This window comes from Orycteropus afer, unplaced genomic scaffold (assembly GCF_000298275.1).
Source record: "Orycteropus afer afer isolate SDZICR_OR568_19922 unplaced genomic scaffold, OryAfe1.0 scaffold00078, whole genome shotgun sequence".
Taxonomy (NCBI): domain Eukaryota; kingdom Metazoa; phylum Chordata; class Mammalia; order Tubulidentata; family Orycteropodidae; genus Orycteropus; species Orycteropus afer.
Window position 1 is genome coordinate 8,293,967 of NW_006921665.1, and position 24,371 is coordinate 8,318,337.

A 24,371-nucleotide genomic window follows, 5' to 3' on the forward strand; every position below is an offset into this window, starting at 1 on the left:
ATGCTCTACGCCTTCCAGAAGGATCTAGGCTATGCTGGGACAACAGAGGGTGAACACAGAGCTGACTATGATTGTGCCCCTCCTGCAGGCCACCATGGTCCAACAGCCACTACAAACATCCCCCCCGCCCCCCGAGCAAGTGTCTACTCACTTCATGCTGTATCCTCTCATGAAAATGTGAGTTTGGTGGAACTACCCCCATCTCCATTTACATTTTTAAAAGTTATGTTATTTTTATTCAATGATATCGCTTAAAGAAAAATCTCTCTGGAGAAGATAATTCAACCATTAGCTAGTTTCGATCAAAAAAAAAGGTCAAAAACTTGCTTAGGAAATGAGTGCTCTCTTCTGTCCTTTTTTTCAGTGGGGTCCCCACTGTTTGGGGATCAACCTTCATCCAACTGCTCTTCCCACTCAGAGTGAGGATGGCTGGCAGCTGAGTGTAAAGGCTCCTCTGTCTTCCTCTTCTGAGGCTGTGGGGCTGTGCAGCTCTAGCATGCCAGCTCCTGCTGGCCTGCAGGGATTCCCTGCTCCAGAGAGAAGAGCTGCTTCACCCTGCAGAGGAAAACATGGGGCTGCAAGTGTATTGGTAGATGACCGACTTCGGTAAGCTGTTGGTCCTAATGCTGAAAACAGAACATTCCACCAAGAAGTACACACATAACATGAAGTAAAGGAAGATCTCGTAACAGTCTGTGTGATATGAGTGGCCAAGACGAGTGGCTAATTCCTGGTTTTCACCCCCAGGCCAGAGGCAATGGTGGTTCAGTGGCAGAATTCTTGCTTTCCATGAAGAAGACCCAGGTTCAATTCCTGGCCAGTGCACCTCATGTGCAGACATCACCTGTTTGTCAGTGGAGGCTTCTGTGTTGCTATGCTGCTAAACAGGTTTCAGCAGAGCTTCCAGACTAAGATGGACTAGATGAAAGGCCTAGGAATCTATTTCCAAAAATCAGCCAATGAAATTCTTATGCGACTGATCATGGAATGGCGTAGGACTCCGTAGCTTTTCATGCCATTGTGCCAGGGGTCACCATGAGTCACAGGCCATAGCTAACAACAAAAACAACAACCCCTAAGCCCAGCAGAAGGAAGTGGGGTTTGGTGAGCAGATGGGTGGAAGGAGGGTCTGAATAATTGAAATTGGCTGCATTAGTAGCCAGCTCTCCTAGTGGTTAGGTTAACAGCATCTCTGGGGATTCCTTGAGAGGTTTGATTGTATAGGCTTTGGGTCTGGATTTCAGCTATTCCAAAGTTGGAACAGACACATGGGCTGGCAGGAGATGAGGCCATGGATGATAGATACTCCAGGGAGGCCTCTGGATCTTCAGGCCCTGATGGCTGTATAGAGCCCAATGCCTTCCTTCAACAGACCAAGAATACTGTGGGCCCAGATTAACACTGGCCTTTGACACCATCAGCCATGTCAAAGGAGAGGCTCACAGGGGCCAGGGGCTGCAGTGGGGGCAAGCTGGCCTCCAGGAGTCTGTCCACTGAAGGCTGCAGGCTCTGATGCCGCTTCCTCAACATCTGCCCAATGCCCATCATGGGGAACCTGCCACGGCTTTTCATACAATTTGGGCTCCCCAAAGGCTGTGTGGTGGTGCTACTGGGAACTGGGGGTGGGGAGCACACACTCTCCTCTTTGGGAGGGCTGTTTTTGTCTTCATGAGCAAAAGAGACCAGAGTGGGGTGCAAAGGAGTGTGGACAGGTGATGTGCTTCCAGGTGGCAGGACCAGGGAGAGTGTTCTCTCACTGGAATTTCTGCGAGCAAAGTTCACGGGTGAGTTTAGGATCCTATAGTGATGAGATGGGGAAAGCAGTTCTGTGGGGTCATCGCGGTCAACAGACTCAAAGGAGCGGACCATATCCAGCATCAGGGGGTCCTCTTTGGGAGTGACACCAGTGCTTCCAGGCCCTTGCTGATGGGGCTCCAGTTTCTTTATAATTCTGGGGGTCCTGGGAGGCGGGACGGGAATGAACTCCATGGAAGAAGAAGCCACGCAATTGGAATCAGAGGCTTTGCGGAAAATACTGCGGCAGCCAAAGGAATCTATAAGCAAGAAAGCAAATGAAAGCATGAGAACAGCTACATAAATGGTGTGCACAACACTTCTCTCCTGCCTGCTCTCAGCACCAGCTGTGTGGACACACTGTGTTACCCAGTGGAGGGCAGAGGAACAAGAAAGAAGATGACCTTGGCGACCACATCAGAGGGGTCAGCAGTAGCATCTGCCCCAAAGGCCTGTATAGTTTTTCTAGAATGCAATGGACAGAAATTTGGAAACAGAGGTCTCCTTGGTTCTCATATATCGTGTGACACCAACTACTATGAATTAAATTGTGTCCCCCAAAAGTGTTTGTTGGAATCCTAATTCTTATACCTGTGGATGTAATCCCATTTGGTAACAGATATTTTTTGGTTATGTTAACAAGGTCATATGCATGTAGGGTATGTCTTAAACCAATCACTTTTGATGTATGTTGCTGTGTGCCATTGAGTTGATTCCAACCCTATCCAACCCTAAAGGATAGAGTAGAACTGCCCTGTAGGGTTTCCAAGGCTATAAATCTTTATGGGAGCAGATTGCCAGGCCTTTCTTCTGCAGAGTGGCTGATGGCTTCCCACCACTGACCTTTTACCTAGCAGCTAAGGACTTAACCATGGCATCACGAAGCCTCCTTTTTGAGATATAAAAAGAAGAGTAGGCACAGAACTCAGCACAGATGGGAGAGATAGATGCCATGCCACATGACAATCACCAAGAAACTGAGGAACAGAAGCTAAAAAAGGCACAAGGACCTTCCCATGGAGCTGACACAGACAGAAAGCCTTCCTCTAGAGCCAGAGCTCTGAATTCACATTTCTAGCTTTCCTAACTGTGAGAAACTAAACTTGTTTCTTAAAGAGACACAATTGTGGTGTTTGTGTTACAGCAGCACTAAGAAACTAATACATCAACTTAACATCAATTTCTCTTTGGGTTGCTTAAAATTCTGGATCCTGCCAAAGGGCCTGTGAATAAATAAGATGAACACACTTGATGGGCAATCAATACAGTCCTTCAGAGGACACCAAGCACCAAGCTCTCCCAACCTGGACTGAGCATTTCCCTCATGACTTTGATCTGACCAGAGCCTCATACAATTCTGCATTGGGAAAGAACACTTTTCTTCTATATGCTTAAGTCAATGAGCCAGTCTCCAAGGTTTAGATCTCAAGTTGGCACAGGCTGGAAACCAGGCTTGCAAACTGTGCCAGAAAAGAAAGAGAAAAACTACATACATTTGGTGTCAGGGGAAATAAAGCCAAATTTATATGGTACAAACTCTATTTTGCTATCTTTTTTTCTGCAGGCATTGCTGCAGGAGCCAGCTGTGGCCCATCAGGAGTGGTTTCAGGTGCAGCCAGGGGCACTGGGAATCTTCCTAGCTTTCATATATAAATACACAAACTAAACCAATTGTCAAGTTAATACTGACTCATGGAGACCCCATGTATCTCAGAGTAGAACTGTGCTCCACAGAGCTGATTTTTTATGGAAGCAGATTGCCAGCCCTTTCTTCCAAGGTGCATCAGGGTAGACTCAAACCTCCAACTTTCACCCCAATCTCTGTTCTCAGAATACCATGCACTTGATTCCTGTTCCAAAAATCCCATACACCTCACTCTGCTCCCACAGTACTGTGTACCCTAATCTCTGCCCCTATACTACAATCACCCCCATCTGTCCTTTTTCCAATACTTCCTATACAGATGATCAATACACACAGTTGGGCCCTGGATTGCTCTCAGGTTGCCTCAGGTTTATTAACTCTGCCTTCCCATTCAGCACAAGAATTAGTCTTCTTCTTGAGGTCACCCCCTGAGAGATGTGCACAGCAGACATTTAGCTCAACATGTGTGGCCTATGAGGTCACCCACCTTTGTCCGGGAAACTGGGCTTGGAGGCCTTCCGGTCCCTCAGTAGTGCTTTGGTGCCCTGGATCTGTGTGATGAGCGAGCCATTGGCCTGTTTGTGTGAGGGCAGGTTCTTGTCTAATTTCTTGGAAAAAGGCCAATGAAGAAAATCTCCTCTTTTTTCCTGTTCTTTGGACTTTTTGTCCTTCAAATGGGGAAAAAACATAAAAATATTCAGACACAAACAATATACAATGTCTGATCACCTATCTCTTTAGTCTCTTTTAATCTAGAACTGCCCTCCACCTTTTTATGTTTTGGTTCTTAGATTTTTTAAAAAAGTTATGTAAGACATTTAGGGGAAAACTAAGTAACATTTGAAGAGTTAATGGTATTATTGAGTTAACATCATTATTCTTTGGTATGGTAAGGAGCTCTGGTAGCATACTGGATGAGGCTTTTGGTTGCTAGCCTGAAGCTTGGTGGTTCAAACCCCCCAGCTGCAGATGAAGCAATTTACGTCTGTAAAGATGTATAGCCTTGGAAACCCAATGGGGGTTGCTATGAGTCAGAATCGATTCCATGGCAGTGGGGTTTTGATTTGGCATGGTAATATTATGGCATGAATATTATGTCTCTTGGGTGTGACCAAAAAAAAAATATATATATATATATATATATATATATATATATATATACACACAATGTGATTTCTCTTTAAAAATGAACTAAGTGGACTAGAGAATCTCCAGCTTTTCAAAACTCTACACTCTTGACTATGATGACTGATGGAAGAGCCAAGGACCAGCTGGGCAGCAAGCAAGCTTTGTTAGTACCAGCTTACTTGAACTGTACTATTCCAAGGTCTCTGCTGTTGTTAGTTGCTGTCAAGTCAGCTCTGACTCAAGGCAACCTTATGTATAACAGAACGAAAGGTTGCCTGGTCCTGAACCATCTTCATGACCGTTGGTATGTTTGAACCCATTGTGGTGGCTACTGTGTCAATCTTTCTCATGTTTCACTGACTCTACTTTCCCAAACACGATGTTCTTTTGTAGCAATTGATCTTTCCTAATGATGTGGCCAAAGTAAGTGAGATGAAGTCTCGCCATCCTTGCTTATAAGGAGCACTCTGGATTTATTTCTTCTAAGACTGATCTGTTTGTTCAGACAGTCCATGGTATATCCAGTATTCTTTGCCATCATCACAATTTAAACTTAGGAGGTCAATTATTCTGGAACAAGCCACAGGAGTGAAGGCCAAGCAGATGGGGACTTCTGGAATTCTACTGTCTGCATTTAACATAGTGCCCTAAAAATCTTCCCATAATAGTGGCTTTGCAAAAAGGCAACTTTAAATGTAATTGCTCCCAGCTTAACATCAATTCTTGTTTACCCAGTCAAGCCAAGAAAGTGGTCAACACAATGTGGGCAAAAAGCCATCATCCTAAGCATACTGAATACTGGCTTTCCTCCATCCCTTAATCATGTGAACACTTAGCTATTGCTTCAAAGTGGCACATATTTAGCCCTTTTTGCTGTAAGTCTTGCCTTTATTGATTACAATCCTCTGATGGGAGTAAAACTGACTATTTTACGTATCTTCAATCCCACAGCCTCTGGAATAAAGCCAGATACTTTGAGGAAGCTTACTAAACAGTTATTGAAATGGAAAAAAAAAAAAAAAAAATGCCAGTAGAAACTGAACTGAATTAAATTAATTGAGTTCAAACTTCTGGGAAGGGTGATGCCACTAAGAAGAAGTTCTTTTCCTGGCTCTAAAGACCATGTTTGATGTTTATTGTTAAACAGAGGCAACCAAATCCCTGACCTTCCTGTGGGTGAGAAAAAAGAGATGTTCATATGTTTGCCTTAAACTTGAAAAGCATTTGCAATTCAAGAAAGTTCATCTATTTTTCATTTATGTTGTTGAAAAGCTTCTCAAGAAAACATCCTCTTGCTCTTTTCTAGCCTTTTCAAGTGAGGCTTTTCAAAGCCTCTATTGAATTGGGGTTCATTTTGTCCAGATTTTGAGTGGGAGAGGACAGGGGTAAATGAGAGGGGGAGGCCAAGCCCTGAGCCTCACCACAAAGGGCATGAGCCTGTTGGAGGTCTAACACTTAGCTGATGTGGTTCATCCTCAATGGAGGTGTGAGGTGGGAAGAAAAGAGAGGACAAGCTTCCATAAACTCCTTTCTCAGAATCAAAACAGCTTCCATGATCCTTTACTAAGGACACATGGAGTGGAAGGCCTCACACTAAGAACATACCTAAGTAGGTATGTTCTTTTATCTAATATCTTCTTTTCTAGGCAAGGAAACAGCTTGCAGGGGTTAAGTAATTCACTCTCGAGCCCAGTCAAAACTCAGAATATCATAGCCTTGAAGGTGATTTCTTAACCTATGAGTCAATACTGCCTTCTTGAAGGCAGAGCAGGGACAATCCCAGTGGTTGCAAGGAAGAAATGCTGGGATACAGTAGCTGAGGCAGAAGCAGTGACTACATTGTATTCATAAGGCTCCTGAGACAATATTTGGGATACTACAGGGGAAGCTGTGTGGTCCGGGTTGCCACTGGGGATGGTGTGGAGGAGGCCCTGAGTCCCAGGCTGTTATCCAGGATGCTGTGGAGGAGGCTATGTGGTCCAGATTGTCTTGGCCAAGACCCCCAGAGAACAATCACAATTTTCCACCACTTCCATCTCTGTTTCCATGAAACCCTAACAGTCCACCTTCTCTAAGGCAGAAACTCATCACAAAACTCATCAATTCTAGCTGTGAACACCTTGAACAGGGGGAAAAATGCACTTTTGTCTTAATTTATAAAACAATATTTAGAAGAAAAAAATAAAACTGCAGTTCTGCCTTTTTGCTACCATTGACACCTACACTTAGAGGGCTGACAGGAAAGCTTATAGGTTATTTCTCTCCTTTCCAGCCCTTCTTTGGGCTCTCAAAAGCTAAAGGATCGAGGTGCAAAATTTCTGGCCAGTGTCACTACCCAGATAGAGTTTATTAGCACCAAGAGGTGCACTAGACATGAGAGTTTTCTATGGAAAGAGGCCAGGGTTGGCTCTGGAAATCTCTACTGTAACGAAAAAGTGATGGCAATGAAATGAAAGCCAGCTTTGGGGCAGGAAAAAGGGTGAGTGAAAATTCCAAAAAATTCTGCTAAGGCCATCCTTGTTGAACTCAATTCCAGGATCCTGCACACTAGTGTTCCCTCCAAAATCCCCCAGAATTTCCTTCTCTAGCCTAAAAGACTAGGTGATTTCCCAGTAACCTGTCTCTAGGGTGATGCCAAGAATGTACCACACAACTGCTCCCTGATGGTACCCTCACTGGGTTAGTTCCTTTGAGAAGGGTCAGGAGTCTCCAGGTTTGTTTGCAGTCAGCCAACCTCATTGGCCTCTAAGTACATGCTACAAAATGTATAAACCCATCATCCAATTATACCTTTTCATTTGCATGGCCTATTTTCTCAAAAGAAATTTCCTAAGAAACAGGGTGCTAAATTGCCTTATGTAACAGAAAAAGATTTTCAGAGGGACTAATTACATTCCCCCTTCTAGATGTAGCCTCCTGCAATCTCCACCAGCAGTTGGCTGTCTATAGGCCTCTTTAACGTTCCTGACACCACCTCCTCCCTAAGGCTCTCCCCCTCCCCCACAGGCCTCTGAGGCCAGATCATGGAATTCAGACTCTCTTTGTTCAAGGAACTTCTGTTTGCATGCTCAGGGAACAGTCCTGCCCCTCTCAAAGCAGATCAGAGAAGTGTTCACATAAGGCTGAGATTGTAAACCATATATAAATGAGTTCTGGTTTTCTTTAAACCATTTTTTACCAATTGCAAATTAGCATGGGCGTTTGGATGCAAACCTGGACATTCTGCAAATATGGGCCCATGAAAGATTATCTATTAAGACTCTTCTAATATTGTGCATTATTTTGGCTGAAGGGAGGGAAAAGGCAGTGGGTGACTTATGGAATTGAATTGTATCCTCCAACAAGATGTCTTGAAGTCCTAACCCCTGGTACCTGTGAAAGGATCCTGAAGGATCCTTTGAAAGGATCAAGAGGATCTTGTTTGGAAAGAGGATCATGTTATCAGTGAACATGAGAGTGGGTTCTAATCCTATTTGAGTGGCATCCTTATGAAAGAGGAGAACAGACATGAAGACAGGAAGGAAGGCAATATGATGGTGGAGGACAGCTAAAAGCCAAGGAATGTCAAGGTTTGTGGGAGCTCATAGAATCTTGGGGAGAGACATGGAACAGGTTCTCTCAGAGCCCTCAGAGAGAATCAACATGGTCAATGCCCTGATTTGGACTTCTAGCCTCCAGAACTCAGGCAACAAATTCCTGTTCTTTAAGGTATTTTGTTACAGCAGCCCTGGTAGGTGAAGACAGTGATGATCCACAGGGCTTCTGGAGGGAGATGTCTGCAATTTCCAGAGGTGGTCCTCTCCCTATAGGGTCTGAGCTGGGGGTGCTCATCCCCAGGTATAGGGCCTCCAACTCATCCAAGCCAGTACAGAAGAGTAACTCCAGACTCTTATGCTCCAAATAACCACACTTTCTCCTCCTTTGTTCTTCGCTTTGTTTTGCTGGGTGATGCACCAGTGAAACCGGTCATGTTTGGAGCTTGGCAGTCTGGAAATCTGGAACCTATTCCTGGCTCTTTCAGTAACTCACAGGGGAAAGGAATCCTATGCAAGTCACTTCCCCTCGAGGGCAGTGTTTCCTTATTTGCAACCAAAAGGATGAGTCCTTCCCAGCTCTTTGAGTATAAAATGGACTCCACATCTCACCTGCCTCATCTCCTGAGCAGCAAATGAATTAAGAACAGATACTGCTGCCCCTGCTGTCACCCCAGGCTGCAGGAAAATCTGCCATCCATGTATTTGTGTTTCCCCTCATGCACTGAATTTCTGACTACTGGAGAGTCTAGCAATAGGGGAGCCCTGGGCACTTGAGATGAGCAGAGCTGTTTTCTTTGCATAACTCTAAGTCCATCATGGGTTTCTCTGGAATGTGATGTCCTCTTGATGATGAATGACCCTTTACTTGACTGCCAGAGGGAAATCAGGTACCAATCATGCAAGCTAGATGGCCCAGAAGCCCAGGGATTGTTTGCCCATGGGTTTTGGATCCTTGTTGCCCACTGCATAAAGGGAACCCATCAAACCAAACCAAACTCACTGCTGTCGAGTTGGTTCCAACTCATAGTGGCTCCCACTGGATTTCCAAGGCTATAAGTCTTTACAGAAGAAGACTGCCTCATCTTTCTCCCATGGAGTGGCTAGTGGGTTTGAATCACTGACCTTTTGGTTAGCAGCCAAATGCCTTAACCACTGCACCACCAGAGCTCCTTAATGGGAAGCCACAGAGGTCTGATTTTTCAGCAGAAAAAAAACAACAATAAGTTGAGAAAAGGATGTTTGGCTCATAAAGGCCAGTGAGCCTAGAATCTCTGGGGCAAACTCCATTTCTTATACAGGTAGAAACACAAATGCATAGCCAGGCTGTGTAGTTACAACAAAACACGGTCAATTGAACATAGAAAGCACCAGCTGGAAGACAGTGTGGCACTTGGTAGACCCAGCCCCAAGCAGGAATCTGCAAGCTTTAGTTCTGGTTCAGGGGGAAGGTTTGGTGAGCATGGACGCCCTGGGCAGAGGATCATAATTCCCTTTGTTCTTACCTGCACAGCATGGAATTCGAGGTCTCTTGTCCAGGTGTCCAGGGAGGCCTGTGAAAAGCAGCATTTAAAAAAAAAAAAAAAAATTTAGGAAGCTACACTCCATATCCTACTACCTCCTCTGCAGCTTTGGTTGCCAATTTCCTTTTCAATGTTTACAGACAAGAAACCAAACTCCTAAAGAGTCATGGAGACAGGCAGCAGATGTCCTAATTTATGCATTGAAAAGACTTTCAGAGTAACTTTTATTGATGCTTAAAACTGTTATGGATTGAATTATGTCCTCCAAAAAGATATGCTGAAGTCCTAATCCCTGTACCAATGAATGTGACCTTATTTGGAATTAGGGTCTTTGAAGACGCCATCAGTTAGGTTAACATTAGGTCATACAGAAGTAAGGTGGGTCTTAATCTTATGTGACTAGGGTCTTTATAAAAGAGGAGAGACAGAGAGACATGGAGACAAACGAAGGACACCATGTGAAGATGTACCTACAAGCCAAGGAACGCTTGGTGCTACTACTAGAAGCTAGTAGAGAGGCATGGAACAGAGTCTCTCTCAGAGCCCCAGAAGGAGTCAACATGGCTGATATGCTGACTTGGACTTCTAGCTTCCAGAAGTATGGGATAATAAATTTCAGTTCATATATTTGCCATATCTGTATGGGTTTTTGTTGTTGTTACAGCAGCCCTAGAAAACTAATACAAAGATACTTAATTGGAGTTTAAGACACAGAAGAGTGCACTCATAATGAATAAGCAGCTCAATGTGTTCTCACAAATAGCACAACCCATGGTAATAGCAAAACCCATGGTAAGAGCAGCCAGATGAAGAAACAAAGCCTGCCCTGCACCCTGTCCTCTCCCAGCCCCCCCATCCTCAAAGGTAATGGCCATTCTGATGTTTAACAACACAGATTAGTTTTGCCTGATTTCAAATTTCATCTAAAGTTGCCTAGATTTTTAAATAAGACATAATGTGAACATATACCATAAAACATACAGTTCCCCTGCCACGCTCTGCACAATTTTTCTTCCAAAACAGCAATATCACTTTGTCACCACAGAGAACACCTCTGAGTTCTATTTCCCATTTTTCTACACATTAGCAATATTTTTTAAAGACATTAATGAAAAACTTGCAGTCAAGCTGACCTGGACTCATGTCAGTCCCATGTGTATCAGAATAGATCTGCGCTCTATAGGGTTTTCAGTGGCTGAGTTTTCAGAAGCAGACTGCCAGGCCCTTCCTCCAAGGTGCCTCTGGGTAGAGCTGAACTTCCAACCTTTTAGTTAGCAAGTGTGTTAACTCTTTGCACCACTCAAGGGACTCTGACTTTAATAAGCCAGTTTTGAAATTATGACTGCCCTTCCTTAACCCCCGCAGTCCTTGAGGGCCCCTGTTATAAGAAGAGGACCCCCTTGGCTCAGATGTCTAGGTGTTCTTAAATGAGGTATGTGCCCCACTTTCACAGATATATGCTCTGCCTTGTGCAGGAAGAAGAGGTAGAGAAAATGATAAAGTTGTAAAATCACAACACTGTAATCCCCAGAGGAGGGTTTTTCAACCTAATTCAGCTCCTTTGTCTCCTAGAAAAAAAAGAACTGGAATTAAGGAGGACAAAGAAGCCATTGCTTGGACTCAGGGCATGGGACACAGCTCCATGACCTTCCTGATAGACATGGACCATGGGCCATTCTACAGCCAAATCAGCAACAACCTGAAATTCCTGTTTATCACTCACCTTCTGAGCCAACCCCATCTCCATATCTTGGCAGCTCCTCCTCAGGGACCAGCTGATGACAATAGCAAAACCCACAGAGGCTCTGAGAGGGCTTTACTTATAAAACTTGGGCTCTTTCACACTTCTTAGCATGTTTTCTAACTGGCTCTATTCCACTTTCTAGGTTTCAAAGGAGACAAGTTGGATAATCTAGTCATAGCCTATAATTTAATTAGCAAAAAATATTGCTGCAGTTTGGAGAGAACAAATGGATCATAGAAAATTGAAATCTTGTTTTTCCCATTAGTGTTCCTATTTAAACCCTAACCATTAAATATTTCAACAAATGTTTAAAGTACGCAGCATGTGTTTTCAGGCCAAGAGAAGTAATCATCAGAGAAAAATAGTCTCGGTGAGAAAAATGGCCTAAGGCACAGTTCTGGCACCTTCTGACACACACCACAGAGGCCTGAGCCCAAGGGCAGCTGTGGACACAAATGTCAGCAGAGTGGCTTAGAAGTAACTCAGGACACAGACACAGCGGCACTCAATGTACTATTGAGTTTGTACTATTGAGGCCCTAAGGAAGGAGTCAATCAGATGATGTATTGCATTGAGAAAATCTGCTGCAATCAACTGCTTTAAGGTGTTCAAAAGCAAAAATGTCACTTCGATGATTCAGGTGCACCTGACCAGGAAGGGACTGGCAGTAAGTATGGTTCCATTTACACCCCTCATTCATGACACAAAGTATGGTGTACAAGAAACAGCTGACATCTCTACCCAGACAGCTTTTGAGGGGGATACTGCTCTTGATGGAACTTTTCCTGTTGTATGCTGTCTGATTCTTGTAAAGAATAAAAGCTGCTTTCCATATGCTAACATAGATTTAGGCTCTTATTGGAAGGGCAAGATGTTTATGGAGCAATCCATGTTAGTTATTGGTGCCCTTTTTCTAATGGTCTACTGGCTATCTAGAGATTGAGTACAATCTGTCAGCATTAAGCAGATTTGGAGTGTTGTCTTACACATGCCCACAATCATGAAGATGACACAGGACTAGACAACATTTAGTTCTGTTATACATAAGGTCACCAGGAGTCAGTGCCAACTTGATGGCATCTAACAACAACTATGCACTAGGGTACTGTGAAGAGTAAAAGGGACACAGTTCCTGCTCTTATACAAGTCCAGAGAGGGGAAGAGGCATCAGTCAACTAATCCCGAAAGAAACTAAAATAGTAGGCGAGACAAGCTCCAAAATGCAGAATGACGTGTAATAGCCTGTACTGGAGGGATGTAACCTAACAGTAGAGATGAGGGAAGGGCACGGGCCTGGCTTCAGGATCTGAAGATGCATAGGCATTAACTTGTCAAAGAGACAGAAAGAACATTCACCAAAGAGGGAACAGCCTGTGCACAAGCCTGGCGCGCAGAGGGAGCACAGCCAGCCCTAGAGCCTGTGAGATTGAGCACAAAGCAAGACGCAAAGTTGTGTGTTGTTAGTGGGATCAGGAGCTGCATGAGATGAGGCTAGAGAGGCAAGCAGGAGCCCAGTCATGCAGGGTGCCATGTAACAGAGTTTGTGTTCATATGAAAGAAGCCTCTGAAGGTTTCAAGGAGGGAAATGACATGATCTGATTGGAGTGTGCTAAACTTACACTGGCTGCTGTAGGGATGGAGAGTGGAATCCTAGCTCCTATACCTGTGTCTAGAATGGCAGCCACTGGGGAAGCTAAGAGGGATATTAGGAGGCTGTGGCAGTGGTTAACACAGGAGGTGATGATGGCTGGGGCCAGAGCGCAGGTGGTGGTGATGGGGGTGGCTCAAGACAGGTTTAGGAGTCACGGAATTTGGTGATGGTTTGGCTCTGAGGGTGATAAGAAGGTGGGAGTCAAGAAGGGCTACAGATAAATGGATAAACAAAATGAGGGTATCTGTATAGTGGAATATTATTCAGCCATAAAAAGGAATAAAGTACTGATACATGCTACAACATGGATGGATATTGAAAACATGCTAAATGCAATAAACCAAACAAAGCAACTAGTTACCATGGAGTTGACCCTGACTAATGGTGACCCCATGTGTGTCAGAGTAGAATTATGCTCCAGAGGGTTTTCAACAATGAATTTTCGGGAAGTTGATCACCAGGCCTATCTTGAGCCACCTCTACATGAACTCAAACCTCCAACCTTTTGGTTAGCAACCAAGCACATTAACCATTTGCACACCCAAGGACTCCATAAAAGGATCACTTGTATGAAATATCTAGACAAATGCATGGAGACAGAGGCATGATGTAGATTAGTTGTTACCAGGTACTGGGGATGGGCAGAATGGCATCATTTCCCCCTGGATCTCCTGCACCCTCCTGGCCATCCTTGGGTTCTTCATCAACTTTTCTGTCATCAACATCTCCCCTTCCTCTGCCTCCTCATATTGGAGCCATTCCTCGGGGTCTGTCTAGAATGGCCAGCCATGCCATTCTCCACTTGCCCCAACACCCTTTATCATGCCTTTGTCATGTTCACAGGTGGCACCCCACAGCTCACACCTATGTTAGTCTTGCATTATAAGATCAGGCCTGGAACAATTCTCACAAGCTTTCAGTTGCTGCCTTGGAGCCCACTACAGAGCTCAGTTACTACCCGCTGCTTCTCTGCAGGCCACCCTCCAGAGAAAGCCAGGAGAATTCCATGCATTCTAAATTGAATTGCGTCCCCCTAAAATATGTGTTAAATTCTGTCTTAGTTCTCTAGTGCTGCTATAACAGAAGTACCACAAATGCATGGCTTTTAGCAAACAGAAATTTATTCTCTTACAGTTTAGGAGGCCAGAAGTCTGAGCTCAGAGTGCTGATCCTAGGGGAAGGCTTTCTCTGTCTCTTGTTCCTAGGAGGGTCCCAGCACAGGGACTCTGGGTCCAAAGGGTACACTCTGTTCCTGGCTCCTCTTTCTTGGGAGTAGTAGGTCCCTCTTCTCTGCTTGCTTCTCTCTCCTTTTATCACTTGTAAAAGATGTTGCAGACACACCCCAGGGAAGCTCCCCTTACATCAGCTCAGGGCTGTGATATGACTAAGGGTGCTTTTATACTTGATTGGTTTATCACATCAAATCACATCATGGAGTATCATTACGTATCTGCCACATTACATCATTACATAATTTCTAAACTACTGAGAATCATGGCCCAGCCAAGTTGACACAAATTGGGGGTGGACAAAATTCAATCCATGACAGAATCCTAACTTTTATTTATACCTGTGGATACAATATAATGGAATGTAAGGACCTTCCATAATGCAATTTAGTGTAACAAATCAACTGATTCATTGAGGTCATACCAGTGTAGGGTGGCTCCTGCACCTAATCACAGAGACATGTACACATATATCAGAGAAGACAGACCCATGTAAGGAACACCAAGAACCAAGGAACATCCAGAGCTACTGACAAGGAATGACTTGACCCAGCCGATACCCTGATTTGGACTTTTAGCCTACAGAACTTCAAGAAAATAAATTTCTGTTCGTTAAAGCCACTCACTTGCAGTATTTGTATTCAGCAGCACTAGGAAACTAAGACAGATGGTGGCATTCCTGGTTGAGAATCAGGATGAAAACTTTAAATAAGAGAAGCAAAGAGTGGAGTGGACAGGCCCATCACCTCATGCACACCAAGGAGGAAGAGTCCCTTTTTGATCTCTACTCAAAAGAAGGAATTCTGGGTATCCCAGAAAAGGTTTTTGTGGCAGGGAAAGTGGAGGGACATGGTAGAGGCTCCAGAGGAGAAACGGAAGTGGGGTTCCTAGAAAAGTCACTGAGGAGGATGTTCTGGTTAACTAGTGCCACTCTGACAAGAATATACCACAAATAGGAGAATGAGGAGCTCCACTTGAAAGATAGGTGAGTGAGGAATCTGGAGGTGCATCCTTCACTCTTGTTCCCCTAGCCCTGGACCTGGAAGTCAGAGGCACTATCTCTTTACAAACATATATTTGGGGGTCCATATTTGTGACAATTTTCCAGATGATACTTAATTTTTACTCTGAAATCAGAGAACCTCAGTATTTTTCTCTCAGGTATTTTCTAGGTAATATCACATAACCATATGTATTAATTTCCTAGGGCTGCTGTAACACAATACCACAAATTTATTGTCTCAGACTTCTGGTGGCTAGAAGTCCAAATTAGGGTATCAAAGTTATCAGCTGTGTTGATTCCATTTGAGGGAGAATCTGTTCCATGCCTCTCTCCTAGTTTCTGGTAACTCCAAGCATTTCTTGGCTTGCAGCTGCAGCCTCACATAGTGTCCTACCTGTCTCCTGGGAGTTACAACTTTAATATCTCTTTTGAGAAAACACAAGTCAATCCACAACACCTAGAATAGTAGACTAGAAAATTTGTCTTCATCCAATATTTTTTTTCCATCCCTCTGTTTTACTTCTCTCCTGATGCCAAGCATTATATTCATTTACATTTTTGTGCTTTATTTTTTTTTGGCCTCTTAGAGATCACACAGTGGTTTTCAATGTTGAGTGCTCACTGGAATCAACCAGGAGCTTTAAAAAAATACTGATGCCCAAGGCCTATTCCCTGAGATTCAGTCTGAATATGGGCATCCAGATGTTGCAGTGCTCCCAGGGAATTCTAACATGTGGCTACAATTGAGAACTATGGTTTGGCACCTGAAAGATGATGGCTCTGCTGTAAACCCTTTCTCAAGGGCTCAGTTATGTGAGTGTGATGATTAATCTTATGTGTCACCTTGGCAGGCTATGGTTCCCAGTGATTTGGCCAAATACTAGTCTAGCTGCTGTCATGTGATTACATCAGTTGGTATTGGGTAGAGCAGATTACTTCCATAATATAACCTAATGTAATTACTTTACAAGTAATGTAGTGACCATCTATGCAATCTAGTGTAATATGTTCAATCAGCTGAGGTCATACTAGTGCAGGGTGAAGCCTAAACCTAATCATGTCTGAGTTACAAAAAGATCAGAATAGACACAGACACACACACATACACACACGGGAAGACGATAACATGTGAGGGTTGTCTATGAGCCAAAGAACACCAAGGATCACAAGCAAGCATCAGAGAACTAGGAGACACACTCACAGTAGGAATCAACATGGCTGAGATCCTGATATGGACTTTTAGGCTATAGAACTATTAGAAAGTAAATTTCTGTTCTTTAAAGCCACTCACTTGTGATTTCTGTTATAGAGGCCCTATGAATCTAAGACAGCCAGTATTTGTCTTCTCCTACTTCTGTGTCCCACAATAAACCATTTCCTTTCCTTCCTCCCCCACAATGGAAATATCTCCTAGGAGATCTTGGCTTTGCTTCAACCATCACCCACCTCATAGGGCTCCTTGGTAGCCCTGCACTTTTCTATCTGGTAGAGTTGGGTCTTGTAGCAGACACTGTCCTGGATGTCAGATTTCTGCCAGAGAAGAAAAGAAACGGAAAGAAAAAATCATAGCTTAACTCTCAGGAAATAGAAATGTCCATCATGCAGTCGTTAATTTTTAAACCAGAAGCTGTGTGCTTGGCTGAGAAAGTGCCGAAAATGGTTGGCAAGTCCATTAATTGCCATGCAAATCCTCATCCCAGGACTGCCTACAGGCAGGATGCAGAGAGCCGGGCCCAGTGTCAGGCAACCTACTTCTACTACAGCCTCTGCTAAGCAAAGGCCCTGTGACCCTGGGCAGGCCACTGCCTCAATCCCTTCGTTCATGAGTGCAATGCAGATTCTTCTTAGACATGAGAGCAGAAACCACTATGGTAAGATGACAGGTGAACCAGGAAGAATAGTCCATTTTATTGAACTACTAAATAGGATATTTATCTTCTTTGTTTAAAACATCCCTAGCCAAAAAAATGTCAAACAGCCATAATCATAATATACCTTCAAGAAGATTGACAATTACACCTAAGATAATGTAGGTGCAATCTTGTCTGGAGACTGGTGAAATTAAATGGCAGATTAATTAATTAATCAACCCACAAGTATTCACTGAATGCCCTCATAGCCTCTCCAACTTAGAACACATCCTTTATGCTTTTAGGAAGAAGAAACCAGAATCAAAAGAAAAAGAGAGAAATGGACAACTCATTAAGGCACAACATTGTACTTTTTTTAATTCACTAGTTTGGGTTTCAGAATTATACATGGGTTGTTAGTAACTGGTTGATAAGATTAATAACTGGGATGGTGCACACAGTGCAATTAAATTAGCTAGTCTGAAAACCACTGAGTGGACCAGCTGCAATTGTCTATAGGGGTTAGCTGACTCCCGTTAGAAACAGCCACTCTCCTAGATGCTGCCTCTCAGACAATACTGCTGTTGTTTGCTGCTATCAAGTTGGCCCTCAACTCACGGTGAGTCCATGCACAATAGAGCAAAACACTGTGAAGTCCTCTACCATCCCCTTGATCACTGGTGATTCAGATAGTGGTGGTTTTCATTGGCTGGTTTTCAGAAGTAGATCACCAGGCCTTTCTTCCTAGTCTTAGTCTGTAAGCTCTCCTGAAACTTGTTTAGCATTGTAGCAACACACAGCCTTCATAGACAGACAAGTAGTGGCTGCACATGAGGTGCACAGGCTGGGAATCAAACCAGGTCTCCCACACGGAAGGCAATGAACCACCACCGCCTCAGATAATGTATGTCCCATGATTTAAGGGTGAAGTGTGAAACAGGCACAATAATAATAATAATAAAACCTCTAGTGGAACTGTATCAGCTGAGTTTCTGAGAATGTTTTCAGTAGAGAAAGCATGCTCAGCTTTACAACAATGAAACCTTGATGCTGGGCAAAGCAGAGAAACAAAAATGCACATACTTTTAGAACCATTGTCCATGTAGACAGAGATGATTTAGTCAAAACTAGCTACAAAAGTATATAAAGTCTCTGACCCAAGCACATATAAATTGCTTGTGGCCAAACAATGAAGTGACCAGGGTGTCAGGGCACCACTCTCCACCCTAAACCATAGCTCTCCCAACTGTACCTCATAAATGACACAGGGCACTGGGACTTTCCAACTCACAGACTGACTGAAGGTGACATGGTTAAACTAATAAAACTTAACCTCAGTCTTATTTTCTGGATAAGACCCAAACAAAACAAAACCCACTACCATTGAATTGATTCTGACTCATAGCAACCTTCACAGCAGGGTAGAATTGCCCCCTCTTGGATTTACAAAGCTTTAAATTTTTATGGAAGCAGACTGCCACATCTTTCTCCTGTGGATGGGCTAGTGGCTTCAATCCAATGACTTTTTGATTAGCAGCAAGCACTTAACTACTGCACCACCAGTGCTTTCTGAATAAGAAGAACATGTAAATGGAGCCTTTCTTATAAAGAAAGATGAATGCCTAAGAGACACTGCTCCTCTAACTTTAATGGCCACCAGTTAACTAGTTGCTGTTGAGTTGATTCTGACTCATGGTGACCCCATGTGTGTCACAGTAAGATTGTGCCCACAGGGTTTCCTTGTCTTTTTTTTTTTTTTTTTAAGTAATATTTTATTATATTTTAGGTGAAAGTTTACACAAAAAAACTAGGTTCCAATTTGATAATTTCTATACAAGTTGTTCAGTGACATCAGTTACATTTTTTTACAGTGCCAACATTCTCTTTAATTGCATTCTGGTTGTTTCATTTCCAATACTCTAGTTTTCCTTCCCCCTTTGTCTTCTCATCTTTGCTCTAGAGTAATTGTTGACATTTTGGTCTCATATAGATGGTTTTTTAATGGAGCCCCGTATAATCATGGGTAATATCCTTTATTTTGTGTGCCAATCTGTCATGCTAAAATGCGACTTCAGGGGATAGTTTCAGTTCAAAGTATAAAGAGTAGCTCAGGGGAATAGTCTCAAGGGGTCTTCCAGTCTCCACTGGTATGGTAAGGCTGGAGTTTTTAGGAATTTGAGTTCTGTTCCATGTTTTTCTCCTGTTCTAGGTAGGTCCATTTATTGCAACCCTAATCAGAATGGTCAGTAGTGGTAGTTGGGCACCATCTAGTTCTTCTGGCCTCAGAGTAAATGAGGCATAGGGTTTTCAATAGCTGATTTATCAGTAGATAGCCAGACCTTTCTTCTGTGGTTCCTCTGGGTAGATGCCAACCTCCGAGCTTTAGGTTAGCAGCAAAGCATGTTAACTGTCTGTACCACTAAGGGACTCAGAAGTAGCCACAGAAGTCCCCCATGTCTAATGCATGAGGACTCAAGGAATTCAGAGGTAGCAAAACAAAAAGGTTAACAGACAAGCTGAAGGGAAAAGAGTTTGAAACACAATTCTGCCAAGGACTTAAGTCTGAGAGAATATTTTAAAAACACGTCAGGTAAAAGGTGCTACCTGAAAAGTAAGTTTTGTTACTATTTTATCCCACATTCAGGAAATGCAGCCTCACACATGGTGAAGCTAACAGCTCAGGATCAAGTGTCAGCAACTGAGAAACACTTTGAATGGAACAGTACTTTTTTTTCCCAAAACAGCACAGAGAACCACCACAAGGGTCCCCTCACCCCAGACAGGTAGCGCTCCAGTTTCTTGTTTAAGAGGAAGTAGATGGCAAGGATGTGGCAGGCGCGGTTGGAGAGCACGGTGTTGATCACGTCACTGTTCTTGAAGCCCAGCTTCTCCGTCATGTGCAGCACCACACTCGGACTCAGGTCCTCCAGGTGGATCCTGCACATAGGAAGGGAAAACCAGTCACTCTTCTCTTTCACAGAGAGGCTCTTGGGCCTCATGAGTAACCCACACAAGTGCAGCAGCATCATTGGCCCACTCATGCCTACTGTGGACGATCAGGCCCATCAGTCCATCCGTCCGTTCATCCATCCATCCACCCATTTGACTTTTTATTATGAAAAACTTCACAGAAAAGTAGAGGAAACTGAAACATAACATGTATGAACAGCTGAATGGAAAACCAATTTTCTCCATAAACTTTTTCTCAAATCACAATAAAAAGCTTAAAAAGTGATGGGAATATTATAATTACTTTATGTATTTCCATCACCTGGATTTAGCAATTGTCAACACTTTGCCACCACCACTGTTTGTCAGTGTGGCTTATTGTGATGGCTTGTGTGTTGCTGGGATGCTGGAAGCTATGCCACCAGTATGTCAATTACCAGTTACCTATGGTGAGCAGGTTACAGCAGAACTTCCAGGCTAAGTCAGACTAGGAAGTAAGGCCTAGCAATCTCCGTCTGAAAATTAGCCAATGAAAATCCTATGGATCACAACAAAACCATAGTCCGACTCACCTGCTATGGACATGTTATCAGGAGGAATCAATTAATTGCTAGAAGAGGATATTGTGTTTGGTGAAGAAGAAGGCCTATTTAGGGAAGGGAGACCTTCAGTGAGATAGATTGGGACAATACCCACAATGCTGGACTCAAACATGTCAGCAACAATCAGGCTGACACAGGACCGGGCACTGTTTCATTCTGCTGCTGAGTCAGAGTCAACTTGACAGCAGCTATCTATCTCTAACACTTTGCCACATTTGCCTCATCTATTCGTTTTTCATTTTTGCTAAAGTGCTTTGAATTATAACTATCATGACATCTCACTCCTAAACACTGCAGTATGCGTCTTTAAAAACTAAGTAAATCTCATGCAGAAACCACTATATCATCAGTGCACCCAATAAAATTTTAATAACCCCTTAAACTCATTGCCATTGAGTCAATCCCAATTCATAGCAACCCAGCAGGACAGAATGCAACTAACTGCCCCAAAAGTTTCTAAGGCTGTATATCTTTACGGAACCAATCTGCCTCATCTTTCTCCCTTAGATTGGCTGGTGGATTTGAACCACTGACCTTTTGGTTAGCAGCTGAGCACTTAATGACTGTGCCACAAATCCATTTAATATCCTAACTAGCCTAACTATGGAAGCAAGACTGGGCAATCTACTTCCATAAAGATTTACCACCTCGGAAACTCAGTGGGGGTCGCTATGAGTTGGAATTGACTCAATGGTAGTGGGTTTTTTCAGGGGGGAACTATCCTAACTACATTCCTGTTTCTCCATTTATTTCCCAAATTTACAATTAGATATTCTTTACCTAAAATGCATTTGTTAGCCATAGGTGGTGCCCACCCTTCACCTGGTCTTTGGGTTGGGAAATGAGGGTGCTCAATCCCCAGACCCTATGCTTCAATGAATGGTGTGAGGACAGAAGTTCACACAGAGGTATCTGGGGCTTGTCTGTGAAGTGAGGTGCTCTCCAAGAAACACAGTTTGGTGCTTCTACCTAGGAGTGGTATGAAGATAAAATCCTGTGATAAAGTGCCCCCAAAACACCAGGCATTCATTCATTCATTCAATAAGTCCCAGCCTGTGAGTTCACATTTCAGTGGGGAAGAGAAAATCTCAGTTAGTCTTCATAACAGTCCTATGAATAGGCATTATTATAATCCTTATTTTACAGATGAAGAAGCTGAGGCCCACAGCAGTTAGGTAATTTGTCCAGGCTCCCATAGTTAGGAAGTAGCAGCACCAGAATTCAAATCCAGGCAGCCTGGCTCAGAATCTAGGTGTTAAATCTCTATATTCAATGCCTCTCAAATAAAGAGACACACAGAATTGTCTAATAGGTGCTCTGGAAAGCAAGAATATGGGGTTACGGTACAGGGAATGTGTGTGTGTGTGTGAGAGAGAGAGAGAGAGAGAGAGAGAGAAATCAGACAGAACATTCTATATCCCTTAAGAGAGATGCAAATAAAGTGCTTCATGAACAGAATACAGAAGACAGGCAGTCTGCTGGAGAGCACTGTGATGCCACCAAATAGTCCAAAGATGTTATTTGTGGAGGCTCAGAAGCATAAGGCTCTGAAAAAGGAAAGCTCATGGTACAACCCAGAATTGTAGAGTCAAGAAAATCAACATGTCAAGTTCACATGCCAGGTGCTGGGCTGACAAGATAGAACCCTCTTCCACTACTCCTCACCGTAACCTATGCCTGCTCTCATTCCCCTAGCCTACTGAGCTATTCAAAGAACACTTGCTCAATGAAGTCCTCCTTCTTCACAATACAATTTCTAGGTATGGGTGATAGGATGGGGTGGGGTAGAATGTGTAGTGGTCAAAAATATGAATGACATCATTATGAAAAAGAAAATCCAATTACTTAAAGTTTGACAAAACATCTATGGAGATGCCTCTATTGTTTGAGACCACCTGGTAACTCAAGATGGACATGGCCCTTCCTTGGCCAATCAGACATGGTCACATTCAGAGATGACCAAGAGCAGTTGGCCCTGGAAAGGAGAGTGCTCAGGGTGGGGGTTGAGGGGGTGCCACTGGGTTGGGGCTACAGAGATGTAAGTAAGAGGAGGGAAGTAAGCAGGCGCAGAGACCCCTTCTCTGCCCTTTAGATTGATTGGTTGTCTTCAAAAATCAGAGATCCCTGGCAAAATTCAGAATGTCAATGGACTGTTTTGACAAGAGTAAAGGAGACCTTGGGTGCTGCAAACAGTTAACATGCTCAACTAACCCAAAGGCTGGAGGTTTGAATCCACCCAGAGGTACCTCGAAGGAAAGATTTGGCAATCTATTTCCAAAAAATCAGCCTATGATTGAAAATCCTATGGAGCACAGTTCTACCCTGACATACATGGGGTCTCCATGAGTCTGAATCAACTTAATAATAATAGTTTAAATGTTTTTTCAATGAGCAATTTCATTGTCTGGTACTCCCTAGTTACTGAATTTATATTATTTTTGTGTTTTACAAAATAGTAAAATGTTCCAGAACAGTAGGTGTATAATCTTAACTAGGTAAATTCACATTAAACCCATTTTTATATCACTTTGGTCTGTCATGTGTTACCTACAACCTCCTTTCTTCTGCACCCATCACTAGATGGGAGCCAAGGAGGAGACAGTCAAGGAGTGTCAATAAAAATGCCTGTTCTCAGAACACGGCATTGAACTGGGCACATGGCAAACATCTACTGACTGATGGACATGAATATTTATTATTTAAAAAAAATGTTTTTAAAGACATTTTCCTGTTGCCTTTTGGAGATTAGGAACTCTGATGGTATGCAGGTCCAAACAATTTAGTAGAAGTTTTAAAGAGAGTGATGTAAAACACAAGACCTTTATTTACTTTCCTAAGAAGAAAGTATTAACAAATACCTAAAATAATTAAATCTGGGGCTCATTTTGTTATGAAACTAAAATATATACTTTTTATGCCCTTCTTGGGTCATATGTTGAATAGTGAGATGTGGAACCTCCTTCATTTAGCCTTTAGTCTTGGTTCCTGAACACTGGACCACCCCTGAGGCCCATGAGTAGAGGCTGAACAGACCAAGAGGGCTCACCTGGGGACCTGATACCAACCAAGCCTCAGGAGGCATGATGTAATTGATCACAGCCACGTGGTGTGGGCAATAAAAGCACTGGAAGATGGGTGTCAGTAGAGCTTCTGGGTTGGAGAGAGCAAACATTCTGCTCTGGGGAGGCTAAGCTCGTTTTCTGAGGGCATGGAAGCTCTGCATTGGGTCTCCTCCCAGGCCCTGCTTTATGTATCTCTTCATTTGTATCCTTTCTGGTTAGAATGACCCTCAGACCTCAGACCCACTGCCATCAAGTCTATTCTGACTCATAGTGATCCTACAGGACAGAATACAATTACCCCATAGGGTTTCCAAGGCTGTAAATCTTTATGAACACAGACTGCCATATCTTTCTCCCATGGAGCAGCTGGCACGTTTGGAACTGCTGACCTTCGGGTTAGTAGCCAAACGCTCAACCAATGTACTACCAGAGCCAAGTAGCTATAGTATACATACCAAGGAGCTCTGCTGGTTAAGCACTTGGCTGTTAACTGAAAGGCTGGTGGTTTGAACACACCAGCCACTCCCACAGGAGAAAAACTTGGCAATCTGGCAAGATTACAGCAAAGAAAACCCTATGGGATAGTTCTACTCTGTCACATGGGGTTGCTATGAGTTGGAATCAACTCAAAAGCACCCGACAAGTATGCACTCTGCTT

General features: G+C 43.4%; 1 protein-coding gene across 1 annotated transcript in view; it reads right to left on the reverse strand.

Moving 5' to 3' along the window:
- Positions 1 to 1,395: 1,395 nt before the first annotated feature.
- Positions 1,396 to 24,371, reverse strand: part of HUNK (hormonally up-regulated Neu-associated kinase) — a gene marked incomplete at its 5' end in the record, with an annotated part of 174,560 nt that continues 151,584 nt past the window's right edge. Inside the window, 5 exons of the mRNA XM_007941311.1 lie at positions 1,396 to 2,054; positions 3,927 to 4,107; positions 9,606 to 9,653; positions 16,697 to 16,780; positions 19,875 to 20,037. Coding sequence (XP_007939502.1) covers positions 1,396 to 2,054; positions 3,927 to 4,107; positions 9,606 to 9,653; positions 16,697 to 16,780; positions 19,875 to 20,037 — 1,135 coding nt within the window. The remainder of the gene's footprint in view (positions 2,055 to 3,926; positions 4,108 to 9,605; positions 9,654 to 16,696; positions 16,781 to 19,874; positions 20,038 to 24,371) is intronic.